General features: G+C 47.7%; 1 protein-coding gene across 1 annotated transcript in view; it reads left to right on the top strand.

Annotated features, from left to right (window-relative positions):
* The window catches only part of GABRE (gamma-aminobutyric acid type A receptor subunit epsilon), a 35,940-nt gene extending 18,752 nt beyond the window's left edge, over positions 1-17,188 (top strand). The window contains exons 4-9 of the mRNA XM_027725180.2: positions 5,260-5,480; positions 6,069-6,151; positions 7,752-7,889; positions 9,344-9,496; positions 12,570-12,772; positions 13,907-17,188. Coding sequence (XP_027580981.1) covers positions 5,260-5,480; positions 6,069-6,151; positions 7,752-7,889; positions 9,344-9,496; positions 12,570-12,772; positions 13,907-14,200 — 1,092 coding nt within the window. The 3' untranslated portion in view covers positions 14,201-17,188. The remainder of the gene's footprint in view (positions 1-5,259; positions 5,481-6,068; positions 6,152-7,751; positions 7,890-9,343; positions 9,497-12,569; positions 12,773-13,906) is intronic.
* The last annotated feature ends 4,660 nt before the right edge of the window (positions 17,189-21,848 follow it).

Raw genomic sequence — 21,848 nt, 5'->3', positions numbered from 1 at the left:
GGTACATCTCTGCTTGCTGCCTTTGGAGAGTGCTTGCATATGTCATCTTAGAAGCACATTCCAGCCCACAAGCTGTGGGGGCAAGACATTGTGCATTCAGATGTCAAGATTATTCTAAAATCCTGTTATTTTTTTATTTAGTTTATTTACTTAGCCTTGAGAGTGTCTCCAGACCTTTTACATTGTGATGTTCCCTGGGACATGGTGCCAGCTTCTGGGTGCAACCCAGGGTTTGTCAGAGATCTTTGCAGGTTGGAGCGTGAGTGGAGTGTCATGGAGAGGAAAATGCTCATCTGTGCAAGGCTGGGGGGGTGTGGACATGCTGAACACAGTTGTGTCTGAAGGGAGAATGTTTGTGCTAGCCTGTTTTGCAGAAGAGGGAGATGAAGGAAAGGCTTCCTGGCTCACCTCGAGCTGCACAGTGACCTACCAGCCCTTAAAAGAAATACACCCAAAGCCTGGGTCTCCTCCAACAACTTCTGAGATTTTCCTGAATTGCAGCACCCCTAAGAGTTTGCCTGCAATATTTCCCTTGCTTGGCTCTCTGACTGACAGCATGGACCCACGATATTCACATCAGACCACCTGAAATGGTGTCCATGCTTCCCAGGAAAGCAGCCTGCTTTACTGGACTGCAGTGAGGGATTTGCTTGGAGGTGCAGAGGGAAGGGAGCTCTATGAGTAAAAACAAATATCAGAACAATAAAAGCTAGAATGTGACTGTCTAGGATATTGATCTCTCAGCCTCACTGTTATTTAGGATTTTTCTAACCTATCTCTCCAGCACAGGAAAACAGAAGAACGTGTTTACAGGTCCCTGACCTTTGTTTGGAGGTTTTCTTGTTGCTGTGGAATACAAGTGAAGTTGCACGTTTAAATCCTTCATTTGATCCTAATTAAGGAAACCATCTAAGACATATTCATCTCATGGCTTTGCTCCTCTCTTTGGCACTTGGCAGAAAGCTGAGATCCTTAAGAACACAGAGAAGCTCATAGGTGGAACAGAGGAACCACAGGGCACCAGCTCCTCTGTATCCCACTAAATGCACCCTTGAAAGGGATCAGCTGAACTGAACACACAAACTTGCTTGGAGCCATTTGAAAAGGATGTTTTGAGAGGGCCCAACTGTGTTTATTTGGTGTATAAGGTAACCTGAAAACACACCCTTTTGATTTCGAGGTGTGTCATGCCAACACTGTGAGTTTAAGCTGTTACTCTGAAATCAAGCAGCTCCAACTCATATCTGCTCTGAACTCAGGGTGGAACTTAGTCTAGAGTAGAGTTCCTGGAGCCAAACCTGACTGGAAATATGGGCTGCTTCCCCACCTGTGAGGGCAGAGCAGCAGAGGCTGGGATGACAGGGTAGCAAACAAGGAGAACAGTGGCCATCTCCCAACTGTCTTGTGCTGGGCACAGGCTGATTTCTGAACCTCTCTATTTTCTTTTGAATTGAAAATTTTGGGGCTTTCTTTGAAATTACTTTTCACACAGAAATCCCCTAGCTTTTGACTTAAGTGATACTTTTTAAAATGAAAGGGTTTGGGAGTGCAATAGAATCTTTTTGTTCTTATTCCATATTTTTTTTCTTCCAATATGAAACATTCCTGTCAACTCCCCATCCTCTTATTTCCCACAAATGTTCTTCTTACAGAACACGATTTTTTCCATTAAATGTTTTGGGATTATACCATTCTCTGGAACTGTGTTTCCACCAGCATCTGTGCTGCCCACATGAGGAAAACGAGGACTGATCAGTGATGTGCAGCAGTGCCAGGTGATGACAGTGACCGAGGGCCAGCAGGGACATGCTGAAAGGCTGGGTTGGACAGGAGTACACCCAGCTAGCAGCAGCAATGCTGCAGGGCATCCCTTAGCATTGGATAAACTCATGTGATAGTGTTTAGGGCAGGCAGCCCTCAGGGTTTGCCTTATGAGCAGTTTGATTTATTATTTTATGACTGAAATTTGATGTGATATTGCATGCGTGCCAACATGTGTGTGCCACCCCACGTGTGATCCAAATGGCATGGCCTAACTGTTAGAGCAATTCCTCTTATTTTGTTAGCTCCTTCTGCTGAAAACACTAAAAATGCCTATGCTTTCACAGAGAAGTTAACAACCTCCATGTGCTGCACAGCAGATGGTACAGTAAGGGTGGAGGCGTATTTTACAATAACCTTTTTTCCACATGGGGAAATGGAAGCATTGAGAAGTCTCTTTCTGATGGTTGAGAATGAGTCAGGGGCAGAGAGAAACTACAGGGGTGCAGGAGATCAAGAAACAGTGCCCAAAGTTTTAGGGGCTGAGCTCATCTTCAGCTTTAGCCAAACTTCAGCTGTTCAGCCTTGATCAGCCTGGACTCTTCCAAGGTCAGTAAGAGTGTGAGGTATTTTCAGAAGACAACCTGGATTGCTTCGTACTGAGATCTCCCTGCAGAACTGCCTACCCCTCTCCAGTGACTGTAGGAAACCCGTGGTCACACACCTCCTGTCTTAATCACCTTGGTCAGATGCCTACAGCTAAGTGGGATCTCATCAATGCCCAGGGAAGGGTCTAAGCAGTGTCCTACTGCTGATCAGAAACAGGTGCTGAAGGAACTGCTGTGGTTTAGCCCCAGCCTGCAACTCAGCCACACACAGCTGCTCACTCTCTTCCTCGCAGCAGGAGGAGGGAGAAAATTGGAAGGGTAAAAGTCCTCCCAATGTCCACAGTGTTTTTGTATAAATGTTGCCTCGGATAATTCTGAAAGAAAATACATTTGTAAATGCCAAAATTTCCCAATGGGCTCCCTATGTAGAATCAGCTCAGCTACCAAGTTCTTCCTCGTGAATAGCTGTGCTAATAATAGCCACTGAAATTAGATCAAACTACAGGACAGTGACAATAACAGCTCAGATTTTTCAGGACTGAATGACTTGTGCACTACACCTTTTGCAAAGGCTGGCTATGAATGGCACAGGAGGAGCTCTTTAATGCTGATTCCTCCTGAAAATCTGGGCTTGACAACAAATACTAAACCCCCAGGATAGCTGACCTTCCACTCTTCCAAAAGTGTTAGCATTGGTTATAGCAGACCTGAATGCTGAACTTTACAGCAGGACATCTAACTGAGCAGCCAGCCCAGAAGCGAGATCTCACCAGTGACTCCAGTTAGGAGTCAGAAACTGATAGTAGCATCTAACGTGGATTTATCACTGCATTTTTGTTTGCTTTCTCCTACATCAGAGATACTGCTCAGGAGGAGAAATGTAAACTCATACTAACTAACTCAAACAAGGTGTACAGGGGTGGAGGAGAATATGTCAAATGTTGTGCTATTTTGGCCCTGGTGGCTGACAAGAAAAAGAAAACGGCCCCAAGCAGAATAAAGTCAGCTCTGCCCATATATGTTGTTGTTTTCTTGGGCTGCCCATCTTGCCCCTGCTGTGCCAATGCTTCTTTGCCCACCTGTGGGCTCTATTTCACTGTGTCACAGCCTGATCCATGTTTTCATCACCACATACCCCATTTCCACTCAGTACCCAGTGTGATCCAGAGCACTCAGGTGCTGGAAAGGGCTCTCCCAGCCTCCTGGTCTGGGGCAGTGGCCGTGCCTGTGTACTTGGCTTGGAGGGCTGCTGCTGTCCTTGCTCTGTGCCTCCACACATCTGTTTTGAGTGAACTGTAGAGGCAACACCATCACTTTGAACGTGCTGCATCTGCCCCTGTTTCCCCATTTAGACACCCATTAGGACCTTGTCCCTGTCACCTTTGCTCATCCCTGTGTGTCACCGGGGTGAGGCATCAGCCCGGAGAGTGACTCGCCCGTCCGGGTCCCATCTGACGGCAAACGCTCCTTTCTCATGATCTCATTCCTATGCGAGGGACGTTTTTGGGGCCAATCACTCATCCCCAGCTGGCTGACAGCGGAGCGAGGGCGAGGAAGATGAAGTGGGGAGCCGTGCTCTGCCCTGCTCTGCCCGCCCCCGGCAGGACACGCCGTCCCAGGGAGAGCTGCATTCTATTTTAACAGCGTGGTTCGAGGAGCCAGCCCGGAACCAGCAGCGAGGGCAGCGGAGGGAGGATGTGCTGCAGTCATAAAAATTCCACCGAGATAAATCAATAGAGGGAGGAGGAGAAGGAGAGGGAGAGATGGCAAAGTCAGGCATTGTTCGTCCCTGCCCACAAGAGAGAGGGAGACAATGCCCCAGTGGTCATGGGGGTTCAACAGGAGTGAAAGGGAGCAAGGGTCAAGTTATCAGGAGCAGGTGACCGTCTACAGTATGGACTGCTGGAACTGGATTTGGGGTCTGGTTCAGACAGTTACTGAGTGCCAGACATGTTCCTGCATGGCACTAATTAGCACCTTCTCAGGCAGGCTGAAAAAGAGGTTAAGGAGCAAATTGGCTTGCAGCAGCCAGCAGCAGAACGGTGGGCTAATGGTGTGGACTACTGCCAGTCCAACCCAGAGAGGAGCTGCCTCCCAGAAGTTCCAGTTATCAGTGAGCTAGGACACACTCTCACCAAAACTGAAGGCCCTTACTATGGTGGAAACTCTCTTTTCTGTCTGCAAAAGACTCAAGATTTTAACTGGTTGCACCAAGAACTTGGAGCATAACAGCCCCTGCTCCAGCTTCCTTTTCTAATCTGCAGCAAGGGGTGTCTGCCCAGGGACCCAGAGTGCCCTGAGTTTTCATATAAACCATTTACAGGGTGAGTCCTGCAGCAAGGGATGGATTCTCACTAGATTTATGCACAACACTATTATTGCTGTATGTACAAATTAGGAGTGTGGAGCACAGGTGGGCTGTATCCTAATAAATAACAGAAAGAGCTGTCTGCTTGCCTTCTCTGATAAGCTGGTGAGCAGCTTTCCCTGCCTGTTTTTAAAAGGTGTAGCTAAACTTAGGACTGGATTCAGCCAACATCCACATCATGCCCGTGCTTAACAGGAGTGTTGAGGTGTCTGTCAAGAGAAAGCCCAAGCCCTTGTTTGTATGGTCCTGGTTTTCCAGGCATAGGTCAGGCCAAACATGGTACAGCTCAGTCCAGCAGCAAACACAAAGTCTTTGGCTCTTCCTAAGCGTGCCATGGATGTCCTGACCGTGGGCTAAAGGTGATCCTGGAAAGGTGTCAGTGCTCACCAACACCCGCTCTTGGACTTAAGAAATAAATGTTACAACTATGACTCCAAAACAGGGGCCTACAGACGAGGGGACAGGGCTCTGCTTTGCCTGAATTCCCTCTCAGGAAGACCTGTTCTTCCTTCTGTTCCACAGGAATACACCATTGATATCTTCTTTGCTCAGACGTGGTACGACCGGCGCCTGCGGTTCAACAGCACCTTGAAGGCCCTCACCCTGAACACCAACATGGTGAGCCGCATCTGGATCCCAGACACCTTCTTCAGGAACTCCAAGCGGGCTGATTCCCACTGGATAACCACTCCCAACCAGCTCCTCCGCATCTGGAACGACGGAAAAGTGCTCTACACGCTCAGGTACATCCAGCAGGCACCGTAGCTGGCTGCTGAGGTGAGGGAACAAGGAGATGGTCAAGGCAGGGGAGGTTCCAGGTGCCCTGGGACAGGGAAGTGGAGATGCCTCCCAGTGCTGATGGAAGCACACACGCAGTATTGCTTGCAGAATGGGCTTCCTCTTCCTAGGACAAAAGCTTCCAAAAAAAATCAAACCATTTTACCCTCAAAAAAAAAAGTCAAAACTACAAATGGTTTCCTAAACCAAAATCCTTTTTAAAGGATTAATGTTATGTTGTTCAGTCCAGCTATTTCATTCTGCTAATAAACATTTGGCTTTTGTTCCCACAAATTCTCACTTCCATAAATGAATCTGAAAAGTTGACTAAACAAAAAGGCTTTTTGAATGTGAAAATTAGATGGTTTTCTTCACTTTGAAAATGTCCAAACATATATTTTGGTTTTCTGCTGGTTTGGAATGTTCCTGCAAACAGACTGATCTTCAACAAATTAGTTGTCAAGGAAGCGAGAATCCCTCTGTCACATTGTGGTGTTGGAATCAAACCACCTTCACCAACACAAAATCTCCTTCTCTCTCTCTTCCTGTCTCAGGCTGACAATTGAGGCTGAATGTCTGCTCCAGCTGCAGAATTTCCCAATGGACACTCACTCCTGCCCTTTGGTTTTTTCCAGTTGTGAGTACACATATTTTTAAAATATGTTTTAGAAGGCAAGTAGAGAAACTTCAGTGGAGTAATACTCTCCTGGGGAGACCATCCTCCCTTTTAGCTATGTTTTTTCACCTAATCTCTGTGACTTTCTTCATGAGCCCTGAAGCATCCTCCCTCTCCTGGGTTAGCAGAGGTCATAAGGGACAGATTCACAGCACCTCTGAGTTTCTCCTTAATTTGGATGAGTTGTTGGAGGAGATTATTTCACTGACCTTCTGGTCACTCTAGACAGAACATGGATATATTCTGGTAGACAAACAGCAGCTGTCCTTCCTTGTATTTTCCCTCTTCTCCCACTCTCTGAGGAGGCAGCCTGGCTTTCCAGACAGCCCAGAGTGAGGTCTGGAAACATCCTGCATCCAAGGCCATTGCAAAGGAGGAAGGAGGGTTACTCAGACCTCCCCTCTCAGTCACCACTTGTCCAGACTCTTCAGCAGAGAGGGCTGCTGATGTTAGCACATCTCCACTGGTAATTCTGCAGGGAGCCTTTCTGCACCAAGAGATCCCTGTCCTCCTGCGTGGGTGGGAAATCTGACTTAATCATCCGAGCTCGGGTTCGCCTCTCCTGCTTCCCCTGCCACTGAAGAGATACAGCTCACAGAGCTCTGAGGTGCTTCAGAGGAGGCAGCATGCTGAGGAGATATCATCCCCTCGTCTCCCACCATCCCTCATTCCCTGCTAATTAACAGTACACGCCGTACGCATTTGATAATTAGAAACACACTGTTAGTTAGCTGCCAAGCTCTCACTCCATCCTCCTCTGAGGAACTCTTGTAGGTCCCTGCTTCACAGTAGGCTTGTTTCTTTGTCAAGAAAGCCAGAGGCAGCAGAAGCTGCAGCCTGCAGGACCAGGTCTTCTTCTCCATGGAGAATGCATTCCTTCTTTTCCAGACCAAGAGGTACAGGGAGCACACAGAGCAGCCAGAGCTGTCCTACCTCCCATGTTGGCAGCTTTGTATTACAGTGTACTCATGTGAATGGAAGGTAGTCATGAGGCACCATGCTGCTCCAGGGAGCTAAAACCCTTAAACATTTCAGGCTGGTGGAGTCACACGATCAGAGAATAGCTGGGGTTAGAAGGGACCTCTGGAGATCATCTAGTACAACCCCCCTGACAAGAGCAGGCTACACAGGAATGCATCCAGGTGGGTTTGGAATCCAGAGTTTTGACTCCAGAATCACTGGGAGGGAGACTCCACAACCGCCCTGGGCAGCTTATTCCAGCACTCTGCCACCCTCAGAGAAGTTCTTCCTCAAACCAAGAGAGTCCTCTTATAGCAATTCATGTCTCATTCCCACCAGTGCAGTCCTTAGAAAGGCTCTGCTCCTGGCATTGCTTTTCCCATCCCTAGGATCTGAAGCAGCCCATGAGGGAGATGCAGTCCCTACTCCCACTGCATGTGGGAATGCCTGAGGGAATCTAAACAAGAGGCATCGGAAATACCTGCCTGAAAGCCTCATGTTTGCCAAACAGGTCAGGGGAGATGCTCCTGTGGTCAGGGTGGTGACTGAGGTAGAGGCACGTGCCACACTCTTCCACTGATGCCCGTGCCCCTTTTCCCAGATGGATACCCTCGGGAGGAGATTGTCTATCGCTGGAGGCGCTACTCCATCGAGGTCTCTGACCAGCGCACCTGGAGGCTCTACCAGTTTGACTTCACGGGGCTGAGGAACACCTCGGAAGTTCTCAGGACTGGGGCAGGTGAGGTGAAGGGAGACAGCCCACGGAAACACCAGTGTGCTGAAGAGCTGGGGGGAGGCAAGGGAGTGGTCAGACAGCTCCAGAGTGGGGGGGGAAGGAAGGTCACAACAATGGACCTTGGCTAGAGGGAGCAGAAGTGATGGAGATGAAGGGTGAGGGGAAGATGAAAGCGGGATTAGGCCAGAACCACTGACATCTGTGAGCTGTAGGGTGACAATGCTGATGTGGATGAGGCAATCCCTAACTGAAGGGTTAAGAGGGAGAGCTCAGATCCCCTCTTGCTGCAGTAGGTGCATATTATGTGATCTCCGGGTGACGCTTAGGATTGGAGCAGGGGTGGGGAAGTCAGAACTTGCAGGTCTCAATCTTTCCTTCTGTAAACTTGTGTCAGGCTGACGAACACCTGAATTGTGCTTTAAGAGACAGGGGTAAGGCTGCATGTGTAAAGAAACTAAGTGATGGAAGCCCTTCAACTCCCTCTCCTCCTCATAATAGCTCACATCCCCTTTCCTTCCCGCAGAAAACTGCGGAAAGCCTCTGGATTCCTGAAGGTGGGCTGAGGTACTTTAAAGCCCTCTGGAACAGCAAGGAGTAGTACTTCTCCCACTCTGCACAAAGCTGCTGCTGTCCACAGTGGCAGCCAGCCTCTAACTGGGGTAGAAAGGCAGCACAAATGGGGACAAGAAGTGAAAGTGTCTTGAATGCACCCGGTGGCCTTTTGATGTTTGTAATTCTCTTTTTTGGTAATTGCTTGCAAGCTTCATCTTACATCTTAACCCTAGAGCTGTCAGGTGGCTTTCTTCCAATACTCCCCGGGAGCCCCTGAAAAGAGAAAGAACCTCTGCTGTAAGTTGCCAAACGAGCAATTAGGCTGTACAGCACCACATGCCTTTTCCAGGGGCAGAACCAGAGTCTCAATGGAAGTGATTGAAGGACACCTCTTTTGTCAGGGCTCAGGTAGTTCGTTAGCAAGCCAGGCCATGTAGCCTGTTATAGCCCAATAGCTTCTATAGAAAAGAAACCCTGGCAGCAATCAGCTGAAGATGAATGCTCGCTACAGTTTCTTCCCTGAAACTTTTCCAAACTATGTGCTTTTCAGTGTCCTTAGAGGCACAGCCAGGCAGGTATAAATGCAGCCTGGTGGCCACATAGACAGCCAGGCAAAAACCCAGCTGGGCAACCAGAAAGTCAGCTCTTAGTCACACAGACATTAAGTCAGACAGAGCCAGCCAGGTAACCACAGAGTCCACTAGCCACCAAACCAGAGAGTCACCAAACCTCCTCAGCCAGCCACATGAAGATACCAATCTGGGCAGCTACAAAACCAGAGGGCCAGGCACTTAAAACAACAAGAAAACCTCATCAGAAATACCCTGAATTCAGTAACTTTGCTGATTTTTGTGTCTGAGGAAGCCCCGTGTTCTGATTCCACTGTCTCTGTTGCTTTTTCCTAGGGGAGTACATGGTGATGACAGTTTCTTTTGACCTAAGTAGACGTATGGGTTATTTTGCCATTCAGACCTACATTCCCTGCATCCTGACTGTTGTGCTTTCCTGGGTCTCCTTCTGGATCAAGAGAGACTCTACACCAGCCAGGACATCTCTGGGTAAGAGACAGGATGATGCATGTCTGATGCTTGTCAAACTCTGCCAGGCTGGCAGACTGGCAGTGTTGGAGTACAAAATTTCCTAAAGAGCTTTGCCATTTTCTGGCATTTTTTAATTTACTGGAGAATAGTCCACTCCTCCAGCTTCCTGTTGGTAACACTATTCTCAAGCTCAACCAAATCTCCAGCTGTGCTGGCTTGGACTACTGGATTATCTTAGGATAGCACAACACTCTCATGTCTTGATCTGAGACCTGAACACAGCCTTTTCCAAGTTGACAAAGCGATATTTTCATGCACTGAATGGGAGAAGGAAGGGGTGAGCTGTGTCATTGCACTGCTGCCCAAAGGGCTCTTGTCATGTGTATTCCACATTTCCTCGTGACTTCTCAAGGCCTCAGTGTAGGACCAGTGACAGGAAGGTTGTAGGGTTAATGGGCAAAGTTGCTCAGCTGTATCCACAAAGCCCCAGGCTCTGGCAGGAGGTGGAAGCCCTGCAGGTACAACCTTTTCCTGTCAGTCACCCCACAGGACCCAGGACAGAGGACGTGGCAACAGTTCTGCCCATTGTTTAGATTTTCTCAGCAAACTGCAGTGGCTCTTTGAGGCAGAAAAAAGCTTCTGTTGATTGAGTGCTGCTCTGATAGGTGCTGGAGAGGCCTTTGCAAACCTTTAGTACACTTTGGCTGTATCTGCATTTTGCAGCAAGCTCTGATTCCCAGGGCTGTCCTCCCCATCAGCCCTGCTGACTCTCCCTTTAATTGGAGGTAGCGTTCCCAGCCCTGCCTGCAGGTTCTCTGTGGGGATGGAGAGGAGGGGCCATCAGCTATTCAGAGCCCATCGATGCTGACCATGTCTCCCCAACCCCCCCCAGCAAAATTGATTTCTTTTGTGCCCATGGAGAGAGGAGAAGGAGGAGGGTGTCGTTTCCAATGGAGGTGAGGGAATGCCACAGTCCTTGGCTGGTAAAAAATGAACAGCAAGAGGCAAAATGTTCTGCACAGTTGACACAGCCGTGGTGGCTGCCTCAAAAAACAAGGCAAGGTTCCCCAGGAGAGGGGCCCCTCTCTGTGGGAAGGGAGCTCAGCACATGAAGAAAAATGTATTCTCTCCACAGCCCCTGTTTGTACTTAATACAAATGATCCCCAGTACATTTCAAGCCCGCCAGGCTACATTAGGGAAATGTAAACTGGACCAGTTCCACTGGCACTTCAAATGTATGGGAAGTCACATCACATCTGCTGATGCAAATATAGCAGGAAAACATGAAAATGTTTGTACCCAGAGCCACTGGGGTGACCCCAGGAAAGGGTGGCAGGGGGATTTAGAGGAGTGCTAGAGAAGGAGGAACATGTGGAGTTCTTGCTTCTTCCCCACATCCTAAAAAGCAGGGGATGAGATCACAATACCAACTCCTGCAGCTAATCCTTTGTTGGCTCCTGACACTTTATCACAGGTCTGTGAGCATTACTGCTGCTGCAAAAACAATTCCAAGCCCCATTCAAGTCAAAAGAAATTCCTTATCACCTCCTACCCACTTGCCCTCTGCGTCAAGAAATGGATAGATTGTGAAGAGCTGTCTCTGAAGAACAGCCACGAGCAGATTGAAAGCTTATGGGTAAGAATCAGAGACCTAGGAAACAAAGGGAACCCTGTGACTGGTGTCTACTTCAGGCTGCCTAATCGAGGAGAGGCTATTGACAAAACCTTCCTGCTCTAGCTAAGGGAGGAGTCGTGCTCACAGGCTCTTTTCCTGGTGGGGGACTTCAACTGCCCCAGAATCTGCTGGGGAAGCACCAAGGCAAGCTGTGGGCCATCCGGGAGACTCCTGGAGTGCACTGGGCATAAATTCCTAAGCCAGGGAATGGACAGCCTGACCAGAGGGATATGTGGAAGTGGACCTGATGATCACCACAGCAAGTGAGCAAAAAAAGAAAAGCAAACCTCCAAGTTTTCAAGGAGTTAGTCAATAGGACCCCTCGGGGGACTGCCCTCAGAGACAAGAGAGAACAGCACTGGCAGATTTTAAGGACACTTTCCATAGAAAGCTCTCAATCCCCAGGTGTAAGAAATCAGGAAAGAAAGAGACCAGCATGGATGAGTCAAGACCTTCTGGTCAAACTAAAGAGCAAGAAGGCACTGCACAGGCAGTGGAGGTGGGACAGGTATCCTGGGAGGAGTACAGGGACACTGCTCAGTTTGTGGGGGGGTGGGGTCAGGAAGGCCAGGGTGTGGGTGGGTGCAAAGAATACTAACAAGGGCTTCTACAGGTGTGTCAGCCAGAAAAGGAAGGTCAAAGAAAGTGCCCTCCCCAATGGATATGACTGGAAAACTGGTAACAACAGACAAGAAGCCTGCTGAGGTACTTTTTTTGCCTCAGTCTTCACTGACAACCTCTCTCTCCACATCTCTTGAGTGGAGGGACTGCAGGACAGGGACTGGGCCAGCAAAGTCCCTCTCACTGCAAGAGAAGATCAGGTTTCATACCACCTGAGGAACCTGAACATACATAAGTGTATGGGACCTGACAAGGTGCATCCCAGAGTCCTGAGGGAACTGACTGATGTAGTTGCCAAGCCACCCTCCACGATGCTTGAAAAGTCATGGCAGTGACGGAAAAAGGGAAACATTGCACCCATTTTTTCAAAGGGTAGAAAGGAGGACCCTGGGAACTACAGACCTGTCAGCCTCCCCTCTGTGCCTGCGAGGATCATGGAACAGATCCTTCTAGAAGCTCTGCTAAGGCACATGGAGGACAGGAGGTGATTCAACAGAGCCAGCACAGCTTCGCCAAGGACAAATCTTAAGTAGATTTAAGCTTAAGTAGGATCTAAGTTCCCCACTCCTTTACCAGTCCTCACTGATGGCCTGTGTGACATTTCTCTTTCAGAGGGCGTTGTCAGAGGACATCTCCAGACCAGAGTCTGGCTGAGCAGAGCAAAAATGGGACCACACAGCCAGAGGAATTTCTGTTCCAGAGCAGAGAGGAAATGGGGGTGTTCTGGGGGCTGGATGCATTTGGAAGGCAGAAGTGCTCCTCTTCGTTACTTAAACCACTCTTTTCGCTCTCAGGAATCACGACTGTGCTCACGATGACCACCCTGAGCACCATCTCCCGCAAGCACCTGCCCCGTGTTTCCTACATCACAGCCATGGACCTCTTCGTCTCCGTGTGCTTCATCTTCGTGTTCGCGGCTCTCATGGAGTATGCCACACTCAACTACCTGGTGGGGAACAAGAAACCACTGGAGCACAACAACAGGAAAGCCAGGCTGGTAGGTCAAAGGGGCCAGCAGAGGTGGATGCTGCTGGAAACCCAAGCTATTTAGAAATATCCCTCCTGAGCCTGCATTGGAAATTGCTGATGGGATTTAGTGCCTGACCCATATTCATTCATAAAGGCTTCTGACCACTCTGTGTGCTGGGTCTGAGCACCTGGAAGGTGGGACACAACCAGAAAAAGCAGCTGAAATAAAAAAAAAGAAGCCTCTGTCAGACCCAGGCACCCTGTGCTCTCTTCAAAACTGATGGAGAGCTTATCAGTACAGTTTGTAGTTTAATGTAGTTTACACTCACATGACCAAATGTAAATGTTCACTTTAAGACCCGTTCTTCCACCTGTATCAGTTTGACCTCTGTGGATCACGGAGGTATCTTAGGTCACAGAGATGCAGAAACCTACCTTCTTTTGTGGTCTGTCCATCAAAAGACCTGCTGAATGTGGGGAGAGGGAACACAGGGTGGTCATCATTCTCATCATCCATCACGAGATCTGCCCAAGCTCATGTCAGGTACTTCTGACACATCAGCTGAAACAGGCCTCTGAACTGGGAGAGAAATGAAAGCAAAAAAGACAGATCTCTTCTGTGCCAGGCTCATTTCCCAGCATATCCCTCATATCCCAGGGTGGATAGAGCTCTTCCATGAGGCTGATGATATGCCTCCTCCTGGGCCAAGAAGTTATGAGTCACACATAGCCTTTCCTCAGCTTTCCTCCAGTACCTGCCAGCAACCAGAAGACACATTTGGACTGTGTGCTGTGCCTTCAGAAATAGCTGAGCTCAGGGGAATGAGGGAAGAGGCTGCACAGCTGAAATCAGACAGGCCCTGTTTCTGCACTGACAATTAGTGGCAGAGACTGGGAATCAGAGCAATTAGATCTTTGCTGACTTTGGCTCTGGGGTGCCAGGGAGGACACACAGCCATGCAGGGAGCTGCCAATTCCCACACCGTGCCAGTGTGGTGGTTTACAACCAGGTGCAGAGATGGAGGATGATCAGTCATCCCTCTCCACTGAACTTCACCTATGCTATGCACTCATCTATTGCCAGTTGGGTGGGGTTTGGTGTTTAGATCACATTTTCTTGCCTTTTCCTTCCCTTTAATCTGCCTCCCTCTCCCCATTACAGCCACCTGCCGGTGCACAGGTGATGCCAACCTTCACCACCATCAACATCAACCACATCATGCACTGGCCCCCAGAGATAGAGGAGGATGACGATGATGACCCTGGCTCGCCGTGCTTGGAAGGAAAGGAGTGTGAGAGGTTCTTCTGCTGCATTGAGGACTGTCAGACAGGGATGTGGCGGGAGGGGAGGGTCCGCATCCACATCTCCCGCCTGGACTCCTACTCTCGTGTCTTCTTCCCCACTGCCTTCCTGCTCTTCAACATTGTCTACTGGATTGCCTATCTCTATCTCTAGCCCTTCTTTGTCCTCTGCTGGAATGGACTGGAGACCAGCAAGGTGGGCTTCTCAAGGAGCATAGAGAACAGCATCTCTTCTGTTGTAGTCAGCTGTCAGTCGGAACAATCCAACCTGGTGATTCCCTCTTCCTGCTCTCTCATCTCTTCTGAGAAGAACCAAACAGCTTTTTTTTAGCCTTCTAACATATCTTTTTAGAGAATCTACCCTTCCCAAACAGCCTCATCTCCAACACCACCAGCACTGTACTCCTTGTAAGATTGCCCAAAAACATCCTATTCCCATCTCAAGCATTAGGGATTTTGTCAAAAACAAAAACCTTAATGCATTTCACTTTTCCATCCAATCCTACTCCAAAATTCCACGGGAAATGAGGGCAAATGGAGTTTTCTGCATAGTTGTTAAGACTGCAAAGGAAATAAAGGAGATCTTACAGCTTCTGCACCACTTCCACCAGAACAGGCTTTGTGGAGTGCTAGAAGCTTGGAAAGGTCAGAAGGAAAAGGGTGTGGAAAAGGGCAGCAGTACAGCTTCCCACAGTAGCTGGGCTTGGCTAAAATGTTTTGAACCTGCCCAGACATCTGACAGTGGCACCGACAAGGATGAAGCAGCTGCAAGCCTCCACCAGCTCCCCGCAGAACATCTAGGAAGCATTCCTCATGGATCGCTCCGCTTGTTGTGCCAAGTGGCACCCGAGACATCCACCCACGGAGGCGTTGCTGATTCTCGTCAGATGGTGGCAAAAAGCACTTCACAAGTTTGCAGGGCCCGTCTGCCTCCCTGGAGCAGACTCTTCAGGGCCCACAGTGACATTCTTTGCTTTGTGATTGGGATTTGGAGCGGGCTCTGCAGCTCACGTTGGGCATCACCAAAAGAGGGTGAAAGTCCTCCTGCTACAAAGGCCAGAAGTCTCCTGAGCCTGATATGAGGTTTGTCTCACGTGAGCTGGGCCCTCCTGTGCCGTGCAGCACAGAAGGGCAGTGCTTTCCTGCACAGCAACACTTGTTGAAACTATCAGGTCTGCTGCACCCACCGGTGGTGGGAAGAGAGTATTCCTGCAGCTCAGATGCGTTCCTTTAATTATTTTATTTTTTTTCATAATTACATAAAATGACAGCCTTCACTAAGCCTGTATGACTCCTCCCAGTTACCATCGATACTTGGCCCTTTTCCTCCCCAAATCAAGAAAGGGAGTGAGTTGTCCCTGATAGATTTCAAGGTCAGACATATTGAGATGGTTCCTTCTGATCCATCTCAAAGGGATAGAGAAATCCATAATGCAGTTTCAACTGGGAAGAAACTGCGTAGTGTAGAAGAGGAAACTCAGGCCCAAGGTCCATAATGTATAAACTGGCTGCCTCCCCATTTATACCAACTGCTGATGTAGCCCCCACCATGACTGTGAAAAACAATGGGCCATTAATAGTTACTTACTGTGTCAGTTAGAAACAAAGAAGACTTTTTTTAAAAACAGCATGTTTTAGAAAAAAACTAGTACTTAAAAGACTTGTCATGAGAAGAAAGCCAGCATGGCTGCAGAGAAAAAGTTAGGAAAGGCTGGCTCACAGGACAGCTAACAGAGGCAGGAGGTTTTACATATTCTTGGAGAGCAATTTGATCTGGTTTAAAGACGGATTTTGACACTGTTAAATCTGATCTGAATAATGAAGTGTCATGTTTAATTCATTCATAAATACAGCCTTACCTTGGTTCCAGAGGAGCAGCTAGAGCATCTTATTAAGTATACAATAGTACAACAGTCAGCTAAGTATAACCTAATGGGGTCAGACCAGCAGAGCTCTGAAAGGGGAAATTGTGCCTGTCTAACCTGTTACAGTTCTTCTTTTAAAATACCAAGTAAGAGATAAAGGTTACCCAGAAGCATAATTTGCTTAGCTGCTCCGACAGCTTTTGAAAGGATGGAAAGAAATTATGGCGGGCGGTTCTAACTGAGGAAATTGATTTAGCAAAAGAATTATTAAGGAGGTTCTAATTAGAGGAAATTAACTGGGGGGGGGGGAGGAAGAATTGTTAAGGAGGCTCTAATTAGAGGAAATTAATGTTTTAGAGAGACAGACACAGAGAGGGAGAAGTCTAAGAAAAGAATCAAAACAACTTCCAGACAAGGGGAGCTGCCGGGTGACAGTGCTGACTCCCAGCCAGGCGGGTTGATGTTCTGCTCCCGATAGCAAAGCGTTATTAGATGTAGCAACAGAAAAACCTCCTATGACTCAGCCCTACACCAACGGGGAGCTGGATTAAACAGGGTCCTGTGATCTCTGTCAGGAGCCAAAAGGAAAGAGCATCCTAGATTAAAACTGGCTCACACGACGGGCTCCGAGCGCAGCCTCTGAGCGAAGCCTGTCCCCGCGCTGTGGAAGGCAGCTGTTGGGGTGTGCGTGGGAGGGGACACCCCGTGGCAAACCAGGGCCCGGGCCAAATATGCTCATTAACAGGATGGTGGCTCGAAAGTTGTGCTGGCAATGTGGGCTGCAGTGAGCACAGGCAGCGAAACGCGGAAGCATCTGAGAAAGGGAGGGTGGAAGGGAAAATTTAACAGCCAAGTGCAAAGGAGTCCAAACATTTTGCTGTAACTTGAAAGCTCTGGGGAGCCTTGATGGACACAGGTGATTATCACTGGAGTACAGGCTTCAACCCTGAGAGCAGCAACTTGTTGAAATTAGACCTTTAACAGAATCAGCCAGGAGAGAAACAGGGTGTGCAAGAAACCTAAGAGGATGAGAGGGACTTGGACAAAGAAGACTTGAAAGATTGTAAGATTTCACCAAAAAAAGATAAAGCCAACACACACCTAGGTAATTTAACCAATGATGGAGGATCTGACAGAGGAAAATAGCCTAGCGTGGGCTGCAGCACAAGGGAGCTGATTACTAAGGCTGGGGAAGGAGGAGGGAGGGGGCTTCTTGGCTTAGGGAAATCTGTGCCCATCATAAATAGCGCAATAAATAAAGGCATGAACAAATCCAATCATGTTTTGAAGTTTCTATAGTATCTCAAAAAAAGGAAAGCTACGAAAGGCCAAAAAGAAAAATCTGCCATTTTTTGGAATTACTGTGCAAAGCTCCAGTTTCCTGAAAAAAAGGTTTCCCTGCTATCAGAAGGGAATCCAGCACACAGAGACATCCAGTAGCCATGTGCTGCCCTGCTCAGCATGGCAGTGGGAATTGACCCCACTGGCCCCTCCTAGACTGGCATAAACCACCTGCCTTTCCCTGCATGCTGTACTTTCTGCCATCCTGCTGAAGTGGGTTATGGTACCCACAGTGTCTTTCAGCCCAGGACAGCTCTTTCCTTTTCACTAGTTCACTCCAGGGGACACTGCCCAAAAACATGGGCCTGAGTGCCCTGGGATAGAGACCCCTGGTTAGAGGAGAGGTGCCCGGCAAGCACAGATCACACCAGCCCACAAAGGAAGCACCTCTTGCCTCTCTCTGGCACACCATGTATCCCCCCAAGCTTTGACAGATCCCAAAATGTTAAAAACATGAGGTGGTAAAGGATGGGGAGGTGAGGGAGGGAGAGAAGAGAAAGTTATATTAAGTCGTTACTTTTTATATTCCTAAAATACGTTCATTATAATTTTTCTTCCCCTTAATGCCTCAGATTTATAGGCCTTGGGGAGATTGAATTTAAGGAGGATGAGTGTGGCCAAAAACGTGTGCAAGCTGTGCACTCCAGGGCAAGCTGTGGGGGACATAAACACTCCTTCCCAGTGTTCCCACCAGACTGGGTGAGGAAACCCAGGTACCCGAGGGAAACGCCCTATTGCCTGCAGACCTTCCAAAAAAAAGTGTGTTTGGGGGAAAAAAATGGATTTTTTATTTTCTGGATTTTTTTTTAAGAAAGGGGCAAAAGCACATTGACTCAGTTTTCTGTAAGGGGAGTCTCAGGTGGTTGGGGTTTTTTTATTGTTGCTGTTGTTGATCCTCCACGTTGCTGCCTGGCATGATTTTACCCCTCTATCCTTGTTTTTAACCCTTCTCCCCACATCTTCCAGAAAAGTAAATAACGGAGTCCAGGCCCTATCTGTTCCAACTACACCTCTGGCACCACCTGAGGCCATATGACAAAAACAACAACACAGGATGGAAGAGATCGACCCGAGCCTTAATAGCTGCTGTAAACAGGTCGGCATAGCAACATCTCCAGAGAGAGCTCTCCATGGGGTCATTTCTATTCACTTTACAGCCCACTTGGGCTGCTAGAGTGGTGTAAAAGGGACTCAGAAAAGCTGTTAATTAGGATTAGCAGCTTCAGGAACATGAAGCCACAGTGCTCTAAGCTGAGCCATTTATCTGAGAGAGTTCAGGCCTCTTGACTACTTCCTGAAACAAGGCACAGGACACCACATGTCAAGGCAGACAACTTTGAAATCAGATGGCAGAGCCACCTGGTCATCTGCTGAATGGCACTGCAGGACTTCTCCTGTGGCCAGACCACCCTTTGCTGGACTCACGTGGTTGGCAGGTCCAAGATGCACCAGCCAGCTGTACAGGAGCAGCAGTGGAGGCACTGACCCATCTTATCAATACAAGTTCCACGTGGTCTGAAATCCACAGGGACTATGCTGGGTGCCCCCAGGTGAGGTTTTTGGATGATATATGTGCCATAACACGCCTGTAGAGCTCCAAGAGGAAGAAACCACTGTGGACAGGAGAGGGCAGCCACGGGTGTCAGACACAGACTCCACGGAAAAACAAGGCAGGGACTTTCCCAGCTTCTAGGATATGACTTTTATTCTATTGCCATAAGCTTCCTGCCCTTCATCAGTTTGCTGCATGAAAGGTCCAAGGAAAGTCCATAACAGTGAAACCCATCTTTGCAGCAGCTTTTTATCACACCCATAGGTAAAACAGGCTGTAGGGAAAGGTTGAGTCATTGCCAGGCTGCCATTGGGCTGATCTGCATCTCTCAAGTGTTACTGACTCTGACAAACCTCCTAAGGCAAACTGACACCTCCCCTTTCCAAATATATGGTGAAACACAGATGTCTCCCTCACATTATTCTGCTTCTCTTGGTGTTTTCATCTCCGCAGGGTAAAACACTACCTGAATCAGAGCTGAGCTGAAGGCACAGCTTCCCATCTGGGACTGGAGTACTAGTTTCCTTCTGTACATCACTTTTCCTGGAGAAGCACATTAGGTCTGATCAAAGACATATTGCAACCTGGTTTTCAAGATCACGCAGTTCAGGACTGCTGGCAGCCACGCTCTCAGCTGTGCCCATCACAAAGGAAAAAGTCTTTTGCCATATAGACAGCTGGACCAGGTGCAGGCAGATCTGAAATACAGATGGGCCTATACTCTTCTCCCATTTTAGCCCCAGAAACTCCCAGTAGCCTCAAAGAATATATATATATACAGTAGCAGAAACTCACCAGGGCAGAAAAACAGAAATCCCTACCCAAGAGTTTACAGTCAGCACCTTGAAGGTGGTAAGGACCTGCTGTGGTCCTTGCCATGAGAATATTCTATTGCTCCTCTCCAGGAAATGTCCTTCACCAACCAAACCTTCTATCACAGAGCTCCAGTCAGCCCCTCACAGCATCCAACAGAGACCCAGAGCTCAGGGAAATAAGTCAAGACAACGTGTGAGAAGAAAAAGCTGCAGTAAGAATTCAGTAAGCTAGAAATATCACACCTCAAAATAACATGTACAATGCTAGGTGACTGAATCTCTGTAAGTGCATATGTTGGTGCTTTGGCCAAGCAGGTGGAATCATAGAATTGAAGAATAGTTTGGGTTGAAGGGGACCTTTAAAGCCCATCTACTCCAGTCCTCCTGCAATGAACAGGGACATCTTCAACTAAATCAGGTTGCTCAAAGGCCAGTCCAAACTGACCTTGGAGGTTTCCAGGGATAGGGCTTCTACCTGAATCTACCATCCTTTAATTAAAAACCTTTATTTTGGCACAAAAAGCAAAAGGAACCACACAACTCCTGTGGAACCATCTCTGCCCAACACCACCGGGATATTAAAGCCTAACAGCTGAGTGGAGAAACACTCTGAGCTCATTCAGGCATTTCTCATTAGTTTCCCAAGATTTCTCAATATTCTGCTACTCAATATATTCATCTGGCAGCAAATTAGAGGTTAGGGAAAAGCGTCTCTCCCTAAATCATCCAGAGAACACAAAGCTACAAAGCAAAATCATAACAGACAGGGAAACTTCTTGTGAGTCATCCTCTTCCCTCCTTCCCCTCTCCCTTTGCAGCATTGCTGATAGCCCCAGGACTGTTCCAGGAGGCCTGGAACCAGAAGGTACCTATTCCTGCTGCAGGCACAAATCACTTCATTCCAGGGGAGAAAAGAGGATTTTTAAACATGGCCAGAAGAAAACAGCAATGGCATCTTTGTATCTCTCTACTTTGAGCACCTGGTACATGCTCTTCTGAGATTGATGGCCCAGATATGCCAAATGCATGAAATAAAACAGCTGTCCTTTCCCAAAAGACCCACCATCATTCCCAATAAGATCCTCCTGCCCCGCCCTCCCAAAAAAAAGAACACCAAACCAACAACCAAACAAAATAAACCAAACAAGGGGATTTGTCAAAGAGAACACAAGAGCAGTTGGTTGTTGAAAAATAATCCAGGGTGGCTACATATATAAGAAATCAAATGAAAGAAAAATTGTCTCATGTCTGTAGAACAGAGAGCATGTTTTTGTCAAACCTTCAGATCCACCTGTCCCAGCTACAAGGCATTTTCAATGGCATTGATTTCGCTGTATCCTACCACATATTTCAAATTACGGCTTGATCACCAACTTTTGCTGCTCAAAAGAAAAAAAAAAAGATTAAAACTTGCTGTAGGCTGATACATTTTAAAGAACCATTTCTGATTTCTTTGGCCAAATTTTCAGAACAAATACATTTGTCCTTGAGATAAGTTTTATTTGATCTGCATTGATATTCACAAAGTAACCCACTTCTCCCTGGCTGAAGAGACTGAAATGTTTGCTACAGAGACTCCAGTTAAGCCATTAATAAATGTTGCTGGGTTTAGGGGTTATAGGGTCAGCATTCCATGTGGACTATAGGTAGCCAACATTTCTACAGTGTTTAGGACCTGAATTTAAATTCAGTACCAGTATATATGTATATATTAGGGGAAAACTTGGCAAGTTGAAACATAGTTCAGCATATTTTTAATGTGGTTTTCTCACTGTGTTCTTCATCTCCCAGGAAACCTCTGAATTTAGTTTAAGGGGAGATCCAAGTAGGACCAGCATACCTAATCTGAGGAAACTCTTTCACTTCCATTTGCTGCACAGAAACTTCAGGCTCATGTAAAGGAGTTACTTGTTGGCTCCCACAGCTCCCCCAGTTATTACAGTCCTTGGCCTTCAGCACATTTTATGTTGATTAATTCCAGTGGTAGGTCCATGTGTGGGCTTGCCAACATCATTATTGGACTCAGTAGCATGAGTCTCTATAGCCATAAAAAGCAAGACCACCAAGAACTGTCACCTCTGCAGCTGAACCAGTGGCATAAAGTTCTCCTACGTGCTACAAAGATGCATAACCAAGTTTTAATTGATCTTACAGAATCACAGCTCACAGCATGCTACACATTGATCCCCATCCTGCATTTGCTAAAGCAATAGAAACATATAGTTTGGA

This window comes from Pipra filicauda, unplaced genomic scaffold (genome assembly GCF_003945595.2).
Source record: "Pipra filicauda isolate LSUMZ 115617 unplaced genomic scaffold, ASM394559v2 scaffold9_size5747161_pilon, whole genome shotgun sequence".
NCBI classification, from domain to species: Eukaryota; Metazoa; Chordata; class Aves; order Passeriformes; family Pipridae; genus Pipra; species Pipra filicauda.
Note: the sequence above shows the minus strand (reverse complement) of the source record. Positions and strands in the feature narration are given on the sequence as shown.